This window comes from Equus asinus, chromosome 8 (genome assembly GCF_041296235.1).
Source record: "Equus asinus isolate D_3611 breed Donkey chromosome 8, EquAss-T2T_v2, whole genome shotgun sequence".
Lineage (NCBI taxonomy): Eukaryota > Metazoa > Chordata > Mammalia > Perissodactyla > Equidae > Equus > Equus asinus.
In genome coordinates, this window is record NC_091797.1 from 89396942 (window position 1) to 89418255 (window position 21314).

At 47.2% G+C, this 21314-nt stretch overlaps 2 protein-coding genes across 4 annotated transcripts in view; one reads left to right on the forward strand and one right to left on the reverse strand.

Moving 5' to 3' along the window:
* HPS4 (HPS4 biogenesis of lysosomal organelles complex 3 subunit 2) overlaps positions 1-10267 on the reverse strand; it is a 26231-nt gene extending 15964 nt beyond the window's left edge. The window contains exons 1-8 of one of the 3 annotated variants that reach the window (XM_044775654.2): positions 10113-10252; positions 9378-9447; positions 8550-8695; positions 8177-8449; positions 6429-6519; positions 4503-4646; positions 930-1037; positions 330-446 (exon numbers count right to left, since the gene is read on the reverse strand). In XM_044775654.2, the coding sequence (XP_044631589.2) occupies positions 330-446; positions 930-1037; positions 4503-4646; positions 6429-6519; positions 8177-8217 (501 nt within the window). In that variant the 5' untranslated portion in view covers positions 8218-8449; positions 8550-8695; positions 9378-9447; positions 10113-10252. Of the gene's footprint in view, positions 1-329; positions 447-929; positions 1038-4502; positions 4647-6428; positions 6520-8176; positions 8696-9377; positions 9448-10112 lie in introns of all 3 variants that reach the window. The other 2 variants (XM_014857853.3, XM_014857852.3) reach the window with 2 other exon arrangements.
* SRRD (SRR1 domain containing) lies at positions 10254-21313 on the forward strand. The gene is made up of 7 exons (XM_014857854.3): positions 10254-10481; positions 16133-16173; positions 17531-17790; positions 17893-17991; positions 19797-19951; positions 20401-20446; positions 20869-21313. Exons 1-7 carry the CDS (start codon positions 10279-10281, stop codon positions 21088-21090), a joined length of 1026 nt encoding a protein of 341 aa, XP_014713340.1. The 5' UTR covers positions 10254-10278; the 3' UTR covers positions 21091-21313.
* Position 21314: the final 1 nt, after the last annotated feature.

Genomic DNA, 21314 nt, shown 5'->3' on the forward strand with positions numbered 1-21314 from the left:
ATTAGCAAAATAATAATACCCTTTAGTGAGTATTTCCTTTGTATCATTTAGGCATCATCTCATTTTGTCATCAAAACAGTTCTGGGAGGCAGGTATTACGAAGCCATTCTGCGGATAAGGAAAGTGAGGCTGTGAGAGGCAAGCTGACTTGTCCACGCTCACCCAGCTTGTTAGCGGCAGCTGGAATCTGAGCACGGGTGTGGACAGCCATGCTGACTGAGCAATGACACCTTCTGCTCACTCCTCTAGATACAGTTCATTTCAGGGGGAGAAGGGCCCAGAAGCTCTATTCCTACACGTGAAATGAGCAAGAGGGATGAGAATGTTACTTTAGTTTGGTCCAAGTTCCAGAGGGAATTGAATATCTTATGCAGATCACTGGTGTTTTTCAGAATTTGTTCAATGAAGGTGTCCCACTCGGTGCTCAGTTCTTCCCGAGAACAGCTCTAAAACAGAGAAAGCCCAGGGTCAACATGTGACAGTCTGAGAGACACACTCTTCGCCAAGGATTCCAACTAAACAAAACAAAAACCAACAAATTCCAACAAAAACCATTCCTCACACAGGAAACTCGCTGGCGGGGGGGCCCGTGTGGAGCTTCCAACACGCACTGTGCTCCCCCCTTCCTACCCCTGACAACCCCCCCACCACAGACCCGGGCCGCCTGCTGGGGGTGGTGAACCAGGCCCTGCTCTTTCTGACCATCCAGGAGGAGGAGATGGGGATAAACGTTTGGAATGAATGTGACCTGTGCCCCTGGGGAACAAAGGCATCTGTGAGGGGCTCCAAGGGCCCTTGAGCTTGTCACCAGACACAATGTATTTCTGTAAAGGATAACAGACCCCAGAGTAAGTGCTGTGTTCTGGCAACATCAGTTTTGCTAGAGGGGTCCCACATAAGCATAAGGCTCCTCAACACCACCCTCATACCTTGTAAGCCAGAGAAACAGGACCGTTGTAAAAATGAAAGAACCCAATGAGCTGATCCAGAAACCGCATGCAGCTGACATCAGGGAGCTCCACGGTACACCCCAGCACCTGGAGGGAGGGCACCCAGGAAGACAGGCATTTTCCTTTCCTCTGAGTCCAGTCTGGAATCCTGGCACCCAGGGCTCCCTATAGCTTGAATTCACTGGCCCATTGAAACTGATCTTCTGCCCGCCCCACCCCCTCCACTCCAGCCAAGCTGGTCACCACAGAGAACAAGTGCCCTTTGTACCTACTCACACCGCCCAACCTGCCATGCCCTCCTCCTTCCTGTCCATTTGCCGGGGCTGTCCCCTCCCCTGCAGAGCCCACTGCAGAGTCCAGCACCTCCTGCTGCCTGCTCTGATCACTCTAGCCACTGCTGAGCTCTCTTCTGGCCCCTCGTATTGTTAGGAGTATGATTTGGACACTGGATGTTTAACCTGGGCTTCACTGCAAGCACTGGACTCAAACTGTTTCATGAACGGCCATCTCGTCTCCCCAGCTGGAAGAAGTCCTTCCGAACAGGAACTAACTGGATCCTCACACGTTCTACAGTCCGAAATGCTGAGTGTACTGCCGAGTTCCACAGAGGATAAATACTTGCTCAGGGCGAAAGTCATCGGCCATGTGTCTGAAGAGCCTGAACAAAGTTTGTACTCTCTGACTCAGTAACTCTACCTCTAGGACTCTCTCCTCAGGGCATCATCAGAAACAAAGCAACACACAAACCCTGACAGAAAACAAATTCCCTCTGAATGTCAGCTCCACGGAGGCAAGGCTCTTTGTCTTGTTGACTGAAGTAATTAATCCAAGAATTTACAACAGTCTGGCACACAGCACGTGCTCGCTTCTTCCCCAATTGATCTACAGATTGAACGCAATTCTAATCACAATCCTACCAGCTTTTCTTTAGAAACTGACAAATTGATTGTACAATGGTGATACAAAGGACCTAAAATATCCAAAGCTATCCAGGAAAAGAATAAGGCGGGAGGACTTACATTTTCCGATTTCAACACTTATTATAAAGTCACAGAAATCAACACATAAGTAGTACTCATAGAGGATCTCCAGAAAGATCAATGGAAAAGGACAGAGAGCCCAGGAATGACCCACACTTAACTGGTCATCTGAGCTTCAACAAAGGAGCCAAAGGAACCCACCAGGGAAAGGACAGCTTCTTCAACAATGGCGTTGGGACTACTGCATGTCCATACAGGAAAAAAGGGCCCTTAACCTCTACTTCACACCATCCACAAATGTTAATCCAAGATGGAGTACCGACCTAAATTTAGAAGCTAAAACTATAAGCCTTACCAAAAAGATTGGAGAATATCTTCTCCAGCAAGGTAGGCAATGGTTTTAGACAGAATACAGAAAGCAATAACCATAAAAGATACAACTGATAAATTCAAGTCCATTAAAATTTAAAACTTCTGCTCATGAAAAGACATCATTAAGAAAATTAATAAGCACACCCCAAACTGGGAAAAAATATTCGTAAAATATATATCTGACAAAGAACTGATATCCAAGATATATAAAGAACTCCTACAACTCAACAAAAAAAAGAAAACCCAATTTAAAAAATGGGCAAAAGCTTCAGACAGACACTTTTTGAAAGAAAATATAACAATGGCCCCTAAGCACATGAGAAAGGCTTACTATCATTAGTCATCAGGGAAACGCAAATTAAAACCACAATGAGAAACCACTACACATCCAGCAGGATGGCTAAAATTAAATGGACTGACAACAACAGTGTTGAGCAGGATGTGGAGTAACTGGAATTCGCATATTTTGTTGGTGGGAATGTGAAATGGTGCAACCGCTTTGGGAAACAGTCTGGCAGTTTCTTCTAAAATCAACATACACTTACCCTATGACCCAGCAATTTCACACCTACATATTTACCCACAAGAAATGAAAACTCATCCACAAAACAGACTTGCAGAGGAATGTTCCTAGAGCCTAACTGCCCCAAACTGGACACAGTTCATGTGTCCATAAAAAGGAAAATTAATAAACAGACTGTAAGGGCCAGCCCCAGGGCCAAGTGGTTAAGTTTTTGCACTCCGCTTCTGCGACCCAGGATTTCCCTGGTTCAGATCCTGGGCGCAGGCTTAGCACTGCTCATCAGGCCATGCTGAGGCGGCGTCCCACATGCCACAACCAGAAGGACCTGCAACTAGAATATACAGCTATGTACTGGGGGGCTTTGGGGAGAAGAAGAAGAAGAAAAAGAAGATTGGCAACAGATGTTAGCTCAGGGCCAATCTTAAAAAAATAAACAAACAGACCATGATATGTTCAGACAATGGACTACTGGTCAACAATAAAAAGGCATAAACTGCCAATACATGCAACAACATGGATGAATCTCATAAACATTACGGGGCGTGACAGAAGCTGTAAAGAGGAATTGTACATGCATTATTTCACTCATATGACGGTCTAGAACAGGCAGAAGTCATCTATGGCAGAAAAAATTCAAAACAATGGGACGGGGTGTAGAATTAACCGGGGAAGGACACACGGAGCCTTCTGGAATGATGCTAACATTCATATCTTGACACAGATTTGTGTCGCACAGGTGCATCATTTGTCCGGAAGCATCAAGTGGTACACTCAAGATTCGTGTATTTCATCACATGTGAATTTTACCTCAAAAGGAAACAAGAACCACAAACAAATATTGAACTCTAATGTTATGCGTGATGAAGTATTTGGGGCGGGGGGAAGAGGTATACTAATGTGGGCAACTTCAAAAGGCATTAAAGTAGAAACTGGATTCACAGAAGGACAAAGGAATGAATAGACAGAGATGTGAGAAAGCAACCATGATGAAATAAACGTTCATTGTAGAATCCAGGAGGAATGTGAGTAGTCACTGGAAAATTCCTTCAACTGTTTGGTATGTTAGAAAACTGTCATAATAAAATGTTGGAAATAATACCTACACAGTTGAATATATTTCCTCACACTTAAACATCCCTTCACCTCAGGAATAGTTTAAAATAAGTGTAGCTATGGGAAAATTACAGAGTATGGTACTACTAGCTGTAAAGAAATGGTTTTTGGGGTTTTTTTTAAATGGTTCTTTCAAACCCGACACATGTGCATCCATGTCCTGGACTTTCTAGGTCATTTACCCAGTAAGCGTGGAGAGTATAGGGAACTATAGAGAGTATAAAGAAAAGATGGAGATGAAAAACTCAATTAGCATCACAGAGCAGACAGACTTTCATCAGGCTGGCCTAAAGTCTTTCCAAGGAGAGGAGAAACCAGCCCCGGGCAATGCAGGCTATGTTAGAAACATGTTATGATGGGCACTCGGTATGACGGGCACCTGCAGAGAGTGACCGAGGACTCGTGGACGATACAGCACATGGCAGCAGGGGACGAGATTCTTGGCCTAAGAGCCATAGAAAGCATTCACTACTTTCTAAACCTTGTCATCACAATACTCATCCCCGAGACATGACTCATGGTCGAGGTGACCCTGTCAGCACTGGTTCTGCCGGGGAAACTTACCCAAAGGTAATCTCCGTCAACCTTTACGGCGAACTTAAGTTTCCGCAGACGAATGAGAGTGGGAGGAGAACCGGAAATGTCAGAAATACAGTGGACAACTCCGGCAATCTGTCCACAAAGCAACTCCTGTTGGTCAAGCAGGGTCTACGGGAGAGAAGCACATTCCAGACAGGAGGCTGACACTCTTGAGCTCCTGCGTCGTGCCCCAGAGCAGGGACTGGCAACTGCAGCCTGCAGGCTGGATCTAGTGGGCCACCTGTTTTTACATGGCCCATGAGCTAAGCATGGTTTTTATATACTTTTTAAGGGTTGTCAAAACAACAACAAAAAAGAAGAATATGTGACAGAGACCTTATGTGGCTGGCAAAGCCTAGAATCTTCCCTCTCTGGCCCTTTGCGAAGTTTGCTGACCCCTGCTCAGGATGACTGAGCTGTCACAGAACACCCAGTGACTGCAGCAGGTGACTGCACACAACTAGATTCTTGTTCTTAGGACTACAGGCACATGCGTGGGTAGAAGCAGGAGCCTTTCATCTCTTTTCAAATCCCCTGCAGAGCGGCCAGAGCAGCCTGGATTAACCCCAGCTATCTAAGTCAGAGGGCAATCACATGAGTGAACACGAACACCTCCTAATCCATCTCAGCATTAACTGAACTCCGGGGCGGCCAGACACGATGTGACGCACAGAAATGTACACACCGCCTATGGAGAAGTCTTGCCTAAAAGAACTACACTGGAAGCTAATCACAGCTCTAGATCTTACGCCATTTAAAGGCAAGACTGTACAGTGGATAGGAGACATTAAAGGACATCACCAGGGGCCAGCCCAGTGGCACAGCAGTTAAGTGCACACATTCCGCTTCTCAGTGGCCCGGGGTTCGATGGTTCGGATCCCAGGTGCAGACATGGCACCGCTTGGCAAGCCACGCTGTGGCAGGCGTCCCACATACAAAGTAGAGGAAGATGGGCACGGATGTTAGCTCAGGGCCAGTCCTCCTCAGCAAAAGGAGGAGGATTTGGCAGTAGTTAGCTCAGGGCTAATTTTCCTCAAAAAAAAGAAAAAAACAATGACACCACCATGAGGAAGTAATCAGCCAGATCCAGGATGTGGGATGTTCTAACCTTCTAGTGCACAGATGACCTGCTTTCTTCAGTAATTCAATGGCATGTGGTGGGGAGGATGGGTGGGTGGGGAGAAGTGTTATATAATAAAGGGACTTAAAACACAAAATAACCAAACAGAATACGTGGCCCTTGTTTGGATCCTGATTAGGAAAGAGAGAGAAAGAGAGAACAGGGAAAGGATGGACAGACTGAGTAGCATCTAAGATAATAAAGGCAAAATCTGAATACAGACAGTATCAGATGATACTAAGGAATTATTGTTACTAATCACTGTAACTTTTGTTAGGTGTGATATTAAAAAAAAAGTCCTTTTCCAAAGTTAGAGATGTTACTTGATACTGGTGAGATGACACAATGTCTAGTATTTGCTTCAAAATACTCCAGAAAAAAAGAAGGGGAGGGTTACGATAGGAGATATAGAACTGGCAAAGTGCTGATAATTGCTGAAGCTGGCGATGGGTGTGTGAGGGTTTGCTGTACTCTCCCCTCTACTTTTGTATATGTTTGAACAAAAGTTGGTTGTTTCCTTTTAATGAGCTGATGAAAAACTGGGAGCAAGGGGAGGCAGACAGAAAATCCCGATGGTAACAGAGAGCTGAAGAAGATGGAAGCACTGAGCTGCCTGGGGAGTTCAAGACCAGAACAACAAGAAACAGCAGAACTAAGAATAAGAGAGTAGAAATGTCAAGTGCCTGGATTATGCAAAGAAAAGAGTGTTAATGTAAACCCTATACCTTTGTAAAGTCACCACTTGGAGGCCGCGGGATCCCCACGGAACAGTGACACGCTGCGTGGCTTACCTGAGAAGGATAAAAATAGCAAATGCCAGCTCTTGTTGGGTCTCCTTCTTCCTTTACCTTTGAACCATCATAAAGGAAAAAATAATTCCACCTGGCAAGAGAAGAGAAAGGAGCCATCCAGCGACCCGGGAGCTCTAAAGCCCCGCTCCCCGTCCCCAGGCAAGAAGGTTCTTACTCAGTATCTGAAAGCCCGCTGGCGCCCCGGCCCGGAGCAGAGAGGGCCCAGCGGCTACAAATAGATAAAGACCATTTCGGAAGCGCAGTCGAGTCAAACTAAAAATATGCCTCTATCCAGCCGTCAGACCATCTGCCCGAAGACAGCGGGGTGGCTGAGGAAAGATGGTGCCCACAGCGACGCCTCCTATCGGAGACGTGGAGCCTTAACTGCAGAACCACACGTGAACTGTCCTTCAAGGCTCTGATAAGACAAGTCAGGGACAGCTTGCAGGCGCTCCTCACAGCCGCTGGGCACGAGGATCTCCGGAAACACCCCATCTACCAGGAAGTCAGGCATTCCTTTCACAGAGGTTTAGAGAGGGCCTACAACATGCACTGCGCTCCCAGCCCTGGGCCGGGTGCTAAGAGGGAGGCAGGAAACACACAGTTTCGAGGCAGCCTAGCGAGGCTATAAGGGGAAAATAGGAGCCTGTGAGAGTTCAGAGGAGCCCCGAAGCCCTCTGCCTTCAAAACCCCCCCAGTCCCATAAGCATAACTCAAACTCCTTATTCCTCCCCACAGAGGAACCGCTCTTCTCAATCTCCACAATCCTCTCTTCCTCCCTAAAGACTCCTGGAGTCGCCTCTGCAGTATGACTGTAATCACCTCTGAAAGACACAAAGCAATGTCGCCCGAGGCTGCACCTGGGTCTGCCTCCAAACCTCCGAAAGCACACCTGTCAGGCTAGAGCACCAGAGGAGCCGCGACCACTCTGTCACTCTTCTCCCTTGGCTCTACGCCCTCCCCCTACCACCCTCTCTGGCTCCCACCTTATCTTCCTGCTGACAAGCACTAACTTTGTTTCTAGCACTGTCTGCCTTCCCCGAGTTCTAGGTCCAGATCAAAAAGCCTCAAAAATGTTTCACACTCAGCTCACAAACCCATTGGCCAGGCCTCATTCTATCTTTTCCTTGTGTTCTCTGGGCAAAAGCACCTCCACTCTTCCAGGCACACAAAAGAAAACCTGCGTGTCCTCCAGAACTGCTCCATCTTTTTGACTTGCACACATATAGTTGGTCAGTAAATTCTGCTCATTCTATTTAAACCATGCCTTTCACTTCATCTCCTCAGTTCATGTTTGCTGGACCAAGTTACGAAAGAGGCTTAACCCATCTGAGGTTGAGGAGGGAAGTGAGTTTCAGCAGACGCTGTGTAACACCCTTCAAGAGCCGGTCTGGCCAAACCTCTTCTCACAGTGTAGTTCTGCACGGCAACCAGTTCTTGTCTCTCCCAAGGGAAGACTACCATGCCCACATTATTATCAAAGCCGCCTGCCTGATCCGGCCACGGCTGTCTTTTCTAGATTCTACCAGCAATGCTGGACTCGTTGGACACCGCAAGAGGCCTGCAGAGTTACACCGTGTCAGCTCTGGAGAGAAACGGCTCACACGCTTGATTCAGCTGCTCTGAGGAAAATGGCTCTTTTTTGCCTCAATAAAATCAACACAATCTGGCTGGGGATTTTCAGGTCACCCCAAACATCCACCCAGCAACCTGGCAGGCAGGAAGCCAAGGCAGGCCTAGCGACTCACCAGGAGGCTGACTTCGTCTCTGCTGAGCTGGAGGCGGCCATTTACTTCCCAGTTGTCCTCATTCTCTTCATTTGGGTTTCCTTTCCAGTCTCACTTCTCTCTCTCCAGCGGTGACCGTTCCTCTGTGTCCCCAATCCAGTGACTCTGGACGAGGGAGGCTGAAGCGTTTTCACTCACAGCCGTTTCTTGCTGAGTTTCATTCAGCATGAAAGTGCTACTTCCCTTCCTTGCAGGCCCTTTGGTTCCATGAACACCTCCACACCTCTTAGAACTCTGTGAGAGAATACAAGAAAGCAAGAGAATTCTACCAGAAAAGTCCAAGCCACTCATCTGATTCCATGAGCATCAGCTCTCCAGCTCCCTGCAGAAGGACCTCTTCAAAAAGCTCCTCGCCAGGAACGCCCGACGGGGGAGATGCATGCTGAAGGCGGTGTTCTGAAGCGACTCCCAGCTCGTCTGGTTCAAAGCCACTCTGAAGGTTCTTCTAAGTGTTGAAGCTTCCCGTTCAAACCTCAGAGCCTTAGTCATAAAATAAACACAAGGCACAGATTATTTCGGAAACCCATGAGAGAGCACGTGACCCAGCAGGGTGAAGCAAATGGTATACTCCCAGAGAGCTTTCTAGAAACTCGAATATCATATTTCAAAATAACAAAGAGAGGGCTGCAGGACTTCAGATTAAGTCCCCTAGTTTCTCGAACAGTTATGTCTCACAGAAGATAAAATTAAATGAGTGTGAAAAAGCTCTGTGTGTCAAGGGCAGCTCTACAAATAAGGCGGTTTTTGTAGTAATAATGGAACTCAAATTAAGGAACTGTCACCTTGACCGCCCAAAAGTAATCTGAACATGCAGAATTCCACAGCAGGGCAAGTTTCCAAAAGACGAAAAGAGAATTTAACCTGTGGCTTTCAACCTCCCACAAAAGGAAAGACAACTCAGTGGGCATGGAAATTCAGGGTCAGGAGGGACCCTGGCATCATTTATTCTAATCCTTTTCTCCCAAAGCTGCCTGGACTGCCTCTGGCTTACTTCCTCCAGAGACAAGCAGTTGATAATGTTAAAGTCATCCTTCCACCAAGCTAAAAGTGGCCTCCCAGTAACCTCCCCACATTAGACTAGATAACATTCTCCAGGAAAACAAAATAAGGTCTAATCCTTCCACACAGCAGCCCTTTGATCCTTTCAAAACTGTATTCCTACCGTCACTTTCTCCAAGCTTAATGTCCCCAGTGACACGGTTTCAAATACTTGCTCACCATCTGTCATCCTCCTGAGAATACAACAAAATTTTTAAAGCTCCTTTGGTAGAGAGAAGTCCCTAGAGAGGATCCCACCGAATCTTTGATGGCCTGTAAAATCTCTTTTCTCAGCTCTAGATATCTCGGGATGGCCTCCAGAGGGTCACGCTCATGGTATTCTTTGGATGCCTGTGGAGGGGCATCTAAGCTCTTGGGACCGAGGAGAGTAGCCTGGAACCCCCTATCCCTTGTTCTCAGGGGACTGGGCCCTACACGGCCAAGGTCCACTCTCTTATCCCTGAAAGGTCCAGAAGGGGCCAGTAATGGACTTCAGGTAGAGCAGGTGCTGGGATCTGACCAGAGAAGGCTCTGGCAGTCTGGGAAGTGACAATGACGACCCGGGGGGGGTGGCTGGGCGTCAAGAAGTGGCCGGCAATGGCCTGGGGGTGGTGGCGGTGATGCAGGAAGCGGCCTCACGGGGTCAGCGGGGCAGGAACGGGGTCGCTAACGACTTCGAAAGGCCAGGAAGCGGTCGGTAACCGTCCAAGGGCACTGGGAAGGGGCCGGCCTCAGCTCCAGGGGGCTGGGAATCGGCGGGCAAGGCGGGGGGCTCCGTCGCGGCCCCGTCACGGCGCGGAAGACTGCAAAGAGGCGCTCTCGGCCGGATCCCGCCCCTCGCTGTCCCCGCGACGCCCACCTGCGGGAGTAGCCAGGCAGCCCGGGGCTCGGGCCGCCGAACGCGGGCGGCAGCGGGACAGCGGCGACTCCCGCCCGGTATCTAAGCGCGCGGCAGAGAGGCCCCAGGATCACGCGCCACCCGCGCCTGCCGCCCCCCCAAGCTCTCGGAGAGCCGGCGCACGGCGATGACGTACCCAGGCGCGCCGCGCGCGCCGCTGACGTCAGGGGTCATGGCGGCGGCGGCGCTGGAGCCCTGGCGGGCTGCAGGTCCACGGAGCAGGCGCTCTGCGGCGCGGCGGCCGAGGCGGAGGGAGGCGGCGGCCCGGGGCCCGGGGGCCGAGCCCGAGGCGAACGAAATAGTCGTGCTTCGTCGCATCCGGGAGGCCGGGTGAGTGCGGGGTCGGCCCTGGGTCCGAATCTTCACGCCTGTGGGAACGCCCTCCGAGCCTCAGTGTCGCCATCTGTAGAGTGGGCGTGACGGCATACCCTTTAAAGGGGTTCTTGAGAGGATGTAGCGGAGGTAACGAGCTCCTTACAGCCTGGAGCACAGTAGGCGCTCGGTAAAGTCGGTCATTCCTCTTAGTGCAGTTACAGCTGCGAGACCTTGGGCAAGTAGGTATCTCTGTGCCTCAGTTTTCTCATCTGGGAGAGGGACATGAAAATAGTACTTACATGGGCTTGTTTGGAGGATTCAGTGAACTAGTCAGTGTAAACCATTTCTAACAGAGCCTGGCGCATGGTAAGCGTAGTTTGGTATTAATATTATGCCAAACTTGGTTGGTATTGGTGTTGCTAACCACAGGGAAGCAAAATGAACACGTGATGGTCATCTTTGTGATTATCATCAGTTAAATGAGGAGCTGCTGTGTGCCTGGCACTGGCTTAGGCATTCTACACACTTTATCCGTGTGCACATCACAGCTGCGCTAGGCTCCTGGGGCGCCGAGTCTTAAAGAGGTAGATAACGCATAGAACTGGATTTCGAACCCGTGTCTTTGTGACTCCAAAACCTGTGTTTCAGAGCTCTCCGTTATTCTGGCTCATCCCATCGCCCATCTCTCCCTGCCTTGCTCTGTAGCACTTAGAACAGTGCCTAACGCAAGGAAGCGCTCCGTAAATGTTACCCACTTTGGTTAGTGTTATTGCCTTTATTTCAGTCCTTTAAGAGCTCAATAAATAACAGCTTTTGTTAGCACTTTTTTCAGATCAACAGCTGACAGACCATCACAACTGAGAGAAATTAGACTAATTTCATGTGCTGCCCTCCCCCAGAGTTAGGGTCAAGAGGCCGTCGTGACTCAGAGGTTACCACTGAGTAGAAAGAAGTTGGCTGACCAGCGGAGTGAGCCTGAGAAAAAAGCAGTGACTTTCTAGGATCTCGGAAGAGATGCCAGTGAGAATGAGTGTGCCTAGGGGTTTGGAGAACTCTTAAGGCACTTTCCATTTACCTTGACATTGTTACGCTTCCTCAACGTCTTCACTATCCCCCAGGAGCTCCCTACTTCTGCCTGCACCCCCCAAATGTGGTGCAGTCCCCACTGCCCTGGGTAGAGAAGAGCCCAGCACTTTACATGCTGTTCTCCTGTGCACACACTCACCGGTTTACAAAGCCCTCCCTATACCTTAGAGGTCTCCTTTGCCCTCTGTGAGGAACGTGAGGGCAGCCTCTGGGCAGAGGTTTTCAATTCTGTCTATTCTCTGAGCCCCCTGAATGCTGACTTATGGCGTGTCAGTTTAAATCCAGTTTGTTCTGGGGTTTTTTACAATTTTTTTTTCCTTCTGATGGCAACTTTTAAGATCTGCTCTCTTAGCTAATTGCAAATATGCAATATGGCATCATTAACTATAGTCACCATGCTGTATATTACATCCCCATGACCTACATATTTTATAACTGGAAGGTTGTACCTTTTGACCCCCTTCATCCGTTTCACCCACTCCTTGTTCCCACCGCCGCTGGCAACGACCAATCTGATGTCCGTATCGATGAGCTGGGTTTTTTTGCTTTTTAGATTCCACATGTAAGTGAGATCATACAGTATTTGTCTTTCTCTGACTTATTTCTTAGCATAACGCCCTCCAGTTCATCCATGTTGTCAAAGATGGCAAGATTTCATTCTTTTTTTATGGCTGAATAGTATTCCATTGTATATTTATACCACAGCTGCTTTATCCATTCATCCATTGAGGGACACTTAGCTTATTTCCGTATCTTGGCTATTGTAAATAATCCTGCAATGAACATGGGCGTGTGTACATCTTTTCCAGTTAGTGTTTTGGTTTCCTTTGGGTAAATACCCAGAAGTGGAATGGCTGGATCATACAGTAGTTCTATTTTTAATTTTTTGAGGAACCTCCCTGTTTGCGTAGTGGCTGCACCAATTTACATTTCCACCAACAGTGCACAAGGGTTCCCTTTTCTCCACATCTTTGCCAACACTTGGTATTTCTTGTCGTTATGAAACTAGCCGTTCTGACATTTGTGAGGTGATATCTCATTGTGATTTTGGTTTGCGTTTCCCTGATGATTAGTGATGTTGAGCATCTTTTCATGTACCTGTTGGCCCTCTGTATGTCTTCTGAAAAATGTCTATTCAGATCTTCTGCCTAAGGGTTAATTGGGTTGTTTGGTCTTTTGCTCTTGAGTTCTATGAATTCTTTATATATTTTGAAAATTAACCCCTTATCAGACATATGAGTTGCAAACATTTTTTTCCCATTCTGTAGATTGCCTTTTCGCTTTCTTGATGGTTTCCTTTGCTGTGCAGCAGGTTATTCGTTTGATGTAGTCCCACTTGTTTATTTTTGCTTTTACCTTTGGTGTCAAATTCAAACAAATCACCACCAAGACCTATGTCAAGGAGCTTTTTCCCTATGTTTTCTTCTAGAAGTTTCATGGTTTCAGGTCTTATGTTCAATTCTTTAATCGGTTTGAGTTGATTTTTGTGTATGGTGTAAGATAGTTGTCCAGTTTCATTCTTTTGCATGTGGCTCTCCAGTTTGCCCAACACCATTTAGTGAAAACGCTGTCCTTTCCCCATTGTATATTCTTGGCCCCTTTGTTGTAAATGAATTGACCATATATGCATGGGTTTATTTTTGGACTCTATTCTGTTCCATTGATCTTTTTGTCTGTTTTATGCCAATAGCATACTATATTAATTACTATAGCTTTGTAATATAGTTTGAAATCAGAAAGAGTGATGCCTCCGGCCTTATTCTTCTTTCTCAAGACTGCTTTGGCTGTTTGGGTCTTTTGTGGTTCCATACACATTGTAGGATTGTTTGTTCTTTATCTACAAAAAATGTCCTTGGGATTTTGATAGGGATTGCATTGAATCTGTAGATTGCTTGGGTAGTATGCACATTTTAACAATATTTATACCTCCAATCCACGAGCATGGAATATCTTTGCATTTATTTGTGTTTTCTTCCATTTCTTTCCTTGAGCCTCAATGTCTTGTAGTTTTCAGTAGACAGGTCTTTCACCTCCTTGGTTAAATTTGTTCCTAGGTATTTTATTCTTTTGGTGCAATTGTAAATGGGATTATTTTCTTAATTTCTCTTTCTGATAGTTCCTTATTAGTGTATAGAAACACAGCAGATTTTTGTGCATAGATTTTGTACTTTGTAACATTACTGAATTTGCTTATTAGTTCTAGCATTTTTTTCATGGAGTCCTTAGGGTTTTCTATATATAAAATCATGTCATCCACAAAGAGGGACAGTTTTACTTCTTCCTTTCCAAGTTGGACACCTTTTATTTCGTTTCTTGCCTAATTGCTCTGGCTGGGACTTCCAATACTGTGTTGAATAAAAGTGGCAAGAGTCGGCATGCTTGTCTTGTTCCTGATCTTAGAGGAAAAGCTTTCAGCTTCTCACCGTTGAGTATGATGTTAGCTGTGGGTTTGTCATATGTGGCCTTTATTATGTTGAGGTTTGTTCCCTGTATACCTGCTTTGTTGAGAGTTTTTATTGTAAATGGATGTTGAATTTTGTCAAATCCTTTTTCTTTATCTATCGAGATGATCATGTGGTTTTTATTTGTCATTTGGTAATGTGGTGTATCACCTTGATTGATTTGGAGATGTTAAACCAACCTTGCTTTCCTGGAATAAATCCCACTTGATCATGGTGTATGAGCCTTTAAATATATTGTTGAATTCGGTTTGCTAATATTTTGTGGAGGGATATTGGCCTATAATCTTCTTTTCTTGTGGTGTCATTGTCTGGTTTTGGTGTCGGTGTAATGCTGGCGTTGTAAAATGAGTTTGGAAGAGCTCCTTCCTCTTTGTTTTTTTTGGAAGAGTTTGAGAAGGATTGGTATTAATTTTTCTTTGAATGTTTGGTAGAATTCACGGTAAAGCCGGCTGGTCCTGGACTTTGTTTGTTGGGAGGTTTTGGATTACTGATTCAGTCTCCTTACTAGGAATCATTGTGTTCACGTTTTCTGTTTCTTCGTGATTCAGTCTTGCAAGGCTGTACGTTTCTAGGAATTTATTCATTTCTTCTAGGTTGGCCAATTTGTTGGCATAGAATTGTTCAGAGTAGTCTCTTATGACCCTTTGTATTTCTGTTCTATCAGTCGTAATATCTCTTCTTTCATGTCTAATTTTATCTATTTAAGTCCTTTATTTTCTTGGTGAGTCTAGCTAAAGGTTTGTCGATTTTGTTTATCTTTTCAAAGAACCAGCTCTTATTTTCATTGATCTTCTCTGTTGTCTTTTTAGTCTCTATTTCATTTATTTCTTCTCTAATCTTTGTTACAGTCATGCCCACATAACGACACGTCTCACCAACTAGGGACCGCACATATGATGGTGGTCCCACAAGATTAGTACCATATAGTGTGTAGTAGGCGATACCATCCAGCTTTGTGTAAGTGCATCTGTGATATTCACACAATGACAGATTGCCTAATGACACACTTCTCAGAATGTGTCCCTGTCGTTAAGTGGTGTATGACTGTGCTCTTTCCTCCCCCTGACTTTGGGCTTCTTTTGTTCTTTTTTCTAGTTCCTGGAGGTGTAAAGTTAGGTTGTTTGAGACTTTTCTTGTTTCTTAAGGTAGGCATTTACCATTATGAACTTCCCTCTTGAACTGCTATTGCTGCATTCCATAAATTTTGCTATGTCTTTGATGTAAAGTCTGTTTTGTACTTGGGTCTTGGTTTTTTAATCCATTCAGCCACTCTGAATTTTTTTTTTTTTTTTTTTTTGAGGAAGATTAGCCCTGAGCTAATATCTCCTGCCAATCCTCCTCTTTTTGCTGAGGAAGACTGGCCCTGAGCTAACATCCGTGCCCATCTTCCTCTACTTTATATGTGCGATGCCTGCCACAGCATGGCTTGACAAGCATTGTGTAGGTCCGCACCCGGGAACCCCAGGCCGCCGAAGCAGAATGTGCAACCTTAACCGCTGTGCCACCACCGCTGGGCTGGCCCCCGTTCTGTGTCTTTTGATTGGAGAATTCGTTCAGTTCATTTTAATTCACTATTGACTATGTTTTGCTCTGGGTTTGTGGAAACCGGTTGACCTGAATTAAAAAAGCCCAGACACTTGGTTTTGGCTCTTCTTTTCATTTCACCTTGGAATTATTTCTTTAACAAATGCCATTCGTTGAGTACCTGCTGTGTGTGAGGCACCGTGCTGAGTCTCACCCCATTTCGTCCCCCGTGACTCTGGGGTAGGTACGGCTCTTGTCCTTGCTTTAGAGATGACGAAACGGAAACTCTGAGAGGCTGCCCCTGTGTGTTCATGGAGCTGCTCCTCTGAGCCAGGCTCTGTTGTGGACCAGGATACTGAACAGACCCAGACCTGTCCCCAGGAATCGGAGGCCTCCCCCAGGAAGCCCTCTCTGCTGCCCGCTCTGAGCCCCAGCAGTGCTGCTGTGGATCTGTTCACTGTTTATCCTCCTGCTCTCACTCAAGGGTGGGCTCTGGGTCGGAGGGCACTCCATCCTGCTCGTGGTCTGGAGGAAGGTCATGGTTAGGGCAGCCCTGAAGAGGATGAGAGATGACCATGCCTTTTTTCTCAACAGGGAGGGCCTGCTTATCTCTGATTTCTGGAGTTCAGCACTAGGTGGGTACCACGTGGCCGAGGCGGGGGCAGGAGGGGTGGGAGGAGGGCCAGAGAAAGGAATCCGGCCTCATTTGATGACACTTTGCTGTGCATGCTGGGTGCTAATGCTGACCTCCCCTCACAGCTGTGTGTCTTTTGGCCCTTAGCCAGCTCTGACCCTCAGTTTCTTTATCTGTGAAATGGAGATGATACTGTGTCTATCCTGTGGTGTAATTTTGAGTATTAAATGAGGCCGTTTAGTTAAATGCTTCGAAGAGTGCTTGCCTGCTGCACAGGGGGCAGTAAGTGTTAGCTGTCATCATCCTTATTGTTGACATTTGTGTTTATCCTGCCCTTTTTCCTTGACATTACAATGTAGACCCCCCCCCTCCCCAACCCCGGGCAGTTATAATCTTCCTAAACAATACGTGTGGCAACAAATATTAACACATGGAGTGAACATAGCATACTTACAGTTTTTATTGAGGGACGTTTAGTTTCCTTTCTTTGTTTTTTAGTTATTATACATAACTTTGCGATGAGCACCTTTATGCATAAAGCTTTTACAGATTTAGGTTGATCTTAGGATATATTCCGGAAGTGGGCTTGTTAAGTGAAAGGCAGTGACCAACTTGATGTCCGTTGTCAAGTTGTTTTCCAAAAAGCTTTTACCAATTCTTTTACCAGCAAGGACTACAAGGGGCAGCTTTTCATGCAACCTTTCCTAGCCTGGGGTCTTAGTTAAAGATGTCTTTGCTAATAAGTGAAAACTCACATGTTGTGAGAATGTCTGGCTTTTTGTTTTGTTTTGTGTACAGATGTGTTCAACTAAATTCAGGACTAGTTACTAAAAGGAGAGACAAGAGAACCCCCTGCTACATGAGAAGATTTAAACTTTATTTTTCATTAGGCTCTAGAAGCCCCAGCCGACCTTTTTTTCTTTGAACTTTTTACATGTTAAATATTCCTCCTCCCAGCCATTCGTCGTATGATTTTGAGAGCTCTGCTGCTCTATTCTTTGTTATAATCGAAAAGGTGGGTAGTTCAGAGCTTAACCTGCATTGACGAGGTCCCTCCTATTAAGTTAGAATGAGTTCACATTAGAGCTTTAGATGGGAACTGCCCGTAAATGAAGCCTGGTTTTTGCTTGAAGCACTCTCTTGGGTTGTAGGCCGTGGGTAGAGACAGCCTGTCCGTTTCGGTGGGTGCGGCTGCGTGTGCCAGGCATGTTTGGGAGTGAGGCCGGCACCCCTCTGAGGAGCTGAGCCTGTACCGCCTTGCTCCTTTTCTCCCTGGCCTGTGGGCCACTGTTGTGGGTAATTTGGTTCGCAGGGTCAGAGCATGCCCTCTGACTGTATCGAGGGGCCTGCTCTTTCAGACACCATCAACAGATGTCTTACGAAGCATCTAGAACAGCTGAAGGCCCCTATGGGGAGTCTTTCAGAAGCCCTGGGAAACCTGCATCTTGGCTCATCACCGGGTGAGTCAGCTGTGGCCACAGGCTCCATCCCAGGAGACACCCTGGCCACAGGAAGCTCCCATTGGAAGTGCGTGTGTTACGGCATTGGGAACTTTGCCACCTGCGTCATAGCCAGAATCCAGCTAACGTTTCTGCTCCTCTTCCTGGAGAAATGCCACGTAAGTTTGGATTCGTCTTTCTCAGTCCCTCCCCCGGTCCTGCAGAGGGTCTGCACATGGATGTTCAGGTTCAAACAAACAGCTCGTTCTTCCCTTCTGCAGATCCCGAGAAGTCACTGCTGGGTGTATGACCCTCTGTTTAGCCCACTCGAAATTGCAGTTCTTCAGAGCCTTGGTGTGACTGTCCTCAGTGAGAACGAGGTGAGTGGTTCAGGAAGGGGCAGCAGGAGGGCGGTGCGAGTGTGGACCTCGCTGACCTCAGGCCTGGCCCGCGGACACGTGCTCTTTGAAGTAGCAGTCATTCCTGTGCACTGCTTGCTTTCCCAGTGCCTGTAATCTGTGACCGGTTACCCACATTTTGGCTTATGTTGCCAAATTTATCAGAAAAAAAATAAATTACATAAATGGCATGAACCAGACTTGTTAGGTCTGCAAAAGTCTTGGGAGAATTCTGTGTCCAGAAATTATACTAAGTTGGCATTTACTGCTGGTGTTAAAAAGTAAAAAGGGCACACAGCCTCCGCGCCTCTGGTAGGAACTTCCCCGTCCCAGGGGAGGCAGTAAAAGGGATGGATCATCTCCCTTTGGAGCTGTAGCCCCGTCACTCCCACAGCACCTGGCTGTGAGTCGTGGCTAAATCCTCTGCCCACCCCTGCGTCCCCTACAATAGTTGGGTTTCGAAATTTCCTGAGACCCCTGGAAAAAGGAAATTCATTTCACAAGCAGAGGGCTGCAGCCCGTGTAGGCAGATACCTCTGAATTTAGTCTTGTGTTGTCTTGGGGATTATAGAATAGTCATTTGATTCCTCTCTGCTCTGAAACTGCCATCTCATTGCTTATTATGAAACATGAAAACTAGGCCCAGCTGAGAGAAGAGACTCATTTGCCAATACTGGCAAACGCCTACTGCTGTTCAGTTCAGATGAGCTTTTCTGAGAGCCTGCTAGAAAAGAAAGCTAGGCAGGAGGCTTTGGGGAGGCCGAGATGAATGGGAGCTGGTCCCTGTCTTCATGGAGCCCACGGTCCCATCAAGGCATGTGGCCTGTAACCAAGTACACGGTGGATGGAACAGCGAGGTAGGACCACAGCCTGGGAACTGCAATGGGAAGGAAGTGTGTGCTGTGCGGGGGATGCAGGAAGGCTTCCTGAGGCTGAACTGGGTTTGAGGGTGTGCCAGGAGTTTGCCAGAGGGACAGGACCAGGACTGCAGGTGGCCTGTGCACAGCTGGCTGTTCAGCCACCGTTGCCAGTTTGTTATGGATAGAAGGGAAGCTGCAGGGAGGAGGGGAGAGAGGAGGAGCCAAGGCATAGCCAGGGGCCTGACAGCCAGGGGAGGGGCCTGACAGCCAGGGGAGGGCCCTGTGTTCCCTGCCAAGGAGTTTGGCTGTGGAGCAGTGGTTCTCAAGAGGGGGCGGTTGGCCCCCCAGGGGACATTTGAAATGGACTCAGTCGTGATAGGGATCTGCAAAGTGACAGGAGGCATGGAGGATTACCAAAACAGTACGCGGGGGGCGGTAACCATTGCCATCCCTCCTGCCCTCGCTGTCACAGAGCCAAGAAGCCACTTTGTTAATCCAGAGCTTTCTGTGTTTGTGGGACACATTGTTAAGCAAACATGATTTCTTCCTGGACATCATGATTTCCCGACTTTTAGTCCCATATGCTTTATAGATTTCATATGCACGACTAATGTAACACCTCTACGATGCAGCGTTGTTTTTTACATGTGATACTTCAACTTGCCTTCCTCTCAGCTCATTATTTTTTTTCCAGCTGTGTTAAGATATAACTGACACGTAACACTTTGTAAGTTTAAGGTGTACAATGTGATTTGATGTTGTGAAATGATAACCACAGTAAGGTTAGTTAACATCCATCACCTCACATAATTACATTTTTGTGTGTGCGTGTGTGTGTGTGGTGGGAGAACTCTCAGCTCATTGTTCATCTGTCCTCACCTGTTGGAGGAAGTGTGAGTGTTACATCGTTGCATACTGTGCCCCCAGGAAGGAAAACGGAACGTTGGTGGTGAGCCCACCATCTTTTACATGCTGCACTGTGGGACGGCCCTGTATAACAACCTCTTATGGAGCAACTGGTCGGTCGAGGCGCTGTCCAGGGTGGTCATCATTGGGAACAGCTTCAGAGGCCTGGAGGAGAGGTAAGCCTGCGAGCGCCGGGATGCTGTCAGGCCCTGTGGGAAGCCCGCTCCTCAGCCTGACCGCACGCAGATGTTCGGACAGAAGCTTCGATGGAAGATGGCAACCTGAGTCAAGCTGCGAAGCGAGTTAAGGAGTCTTTTGCCAGTAATTCCTCCCTTCCCTTGTCACGGACAGAAATGTTTTTAAAAAATGGGAAAAACCACTTGACTTCTCTTCATTCCTCCTCCTGTTTCACGATGCCTGGGGGTCTGCTGTCACCTTTCTCTCAGTGAAATGGCAGTACCTTGGGCATTCACATTTTGGAGTGATTATTTAGCCTGCTCTACATCCCACGTTCAAAAGAAATTCTTGGTTTATTTAAATCATATTGCCTGTCTATGTCTTCAGTTGAATAAAACCACTCATAAATGACCTCCTAATCACATCTTTTTAAAATTTTTATTCCTAGGTTGTTGACAAGGATTCTGCAGAAAAATTACCCCTACGTTGCAAAGGTATCTATGTGATGAAGGGGCTGGGATGGAAGGGGGTGAAACCACACTCTCTCCGTTGCCGGGTGGAGTCCTGCCTGCGTGGAGGAGGGAGCTCGGGGGGGCTAACGGAAGGCACAGCGAAGTTACTGCACTGGCAGTGGGCTCTCTCCATGGGTCTGTGTCCCAGAAAGCTATGACGTTTTAGCACATCTCTCCCTTTTTTTCCCCTAATTTCCTTTATTCTCAGTATCATAGTCCAATGTATCCACTGCCCTTGGGGCTTCCAATTCATTGCACAGAAACACTTAAGATATCCTATTCCTTACTTTTTAAAAAGGGTAAGGGGGGTGGGGGTACCAGTAAAATGGAAACATAACCCAGGAGAGTGGGCTTTACTGTGACTATCAGGTTTTTACGTTTTACCTTTGAATTTTTCTTCTCAGATTTTAAAAGGACTGGAGGAGCTTGAATTTCCTCAGACGTCCCAATACATGGACATATTTAACGATACCTCTGTCCAGTGGTTCCCTGTACAGAAGCTCAAACAACTCTCCACGGACACGTGGGCGTTTCGGGACGAACCCGATTATCAGGACTGTGAGGACCTGGAAATCATCAGGGACGGGACACAAGAAGCTTCAGCTGCTGACCTGAGCTCGCTGTAACGGGTTCGGTGCTGGCTGAGGCAGCGGCCCCGAGACTAAAGGGAGGGGGTGCCGCGGAGGGGCTGCAGGGCACGCCTGTCTGCAGAGGGCACATTCCGTGGCGTCCTGCTTAGAGGAGGGTCGCTGCAGCAGGACGCAGTGTAAGGTCTGTGCGCTGTAAGTCGCTTCCTGGGTGACCTGGCCCGCTAGGGAGGATCTCCTGAATAGAGACGTTACTCTGCAAG

What these genes read in the sequence shown, in the direction of transcription:
- SRRD (XM_014857854.3), top strand. Translation starts at nt 10,279, where the DNA reads ATGACGTACCCAGGCGCGCCGCGCGCGCCGCTGACGTCAGGGGTCATG. An exon ending in TTTCTGGAGTTCAGCACTAG is followed by an intron (nt 16,174 to 17,530) that starts GTGGGTACCACG and finishes CTGCTCTTTCAG; the next exon opens with ACACCATCAACAGATGTCTT. An exon ending in TCTTCCTGGAGAAATGCCAC is followed by an intron (nt 17,791 to 17,892) that starts GTAAGTTTGGAT and finishes TCCCTTCTGCAG; the next exon opens with ATCCCGAGAAGTCACTGCTG.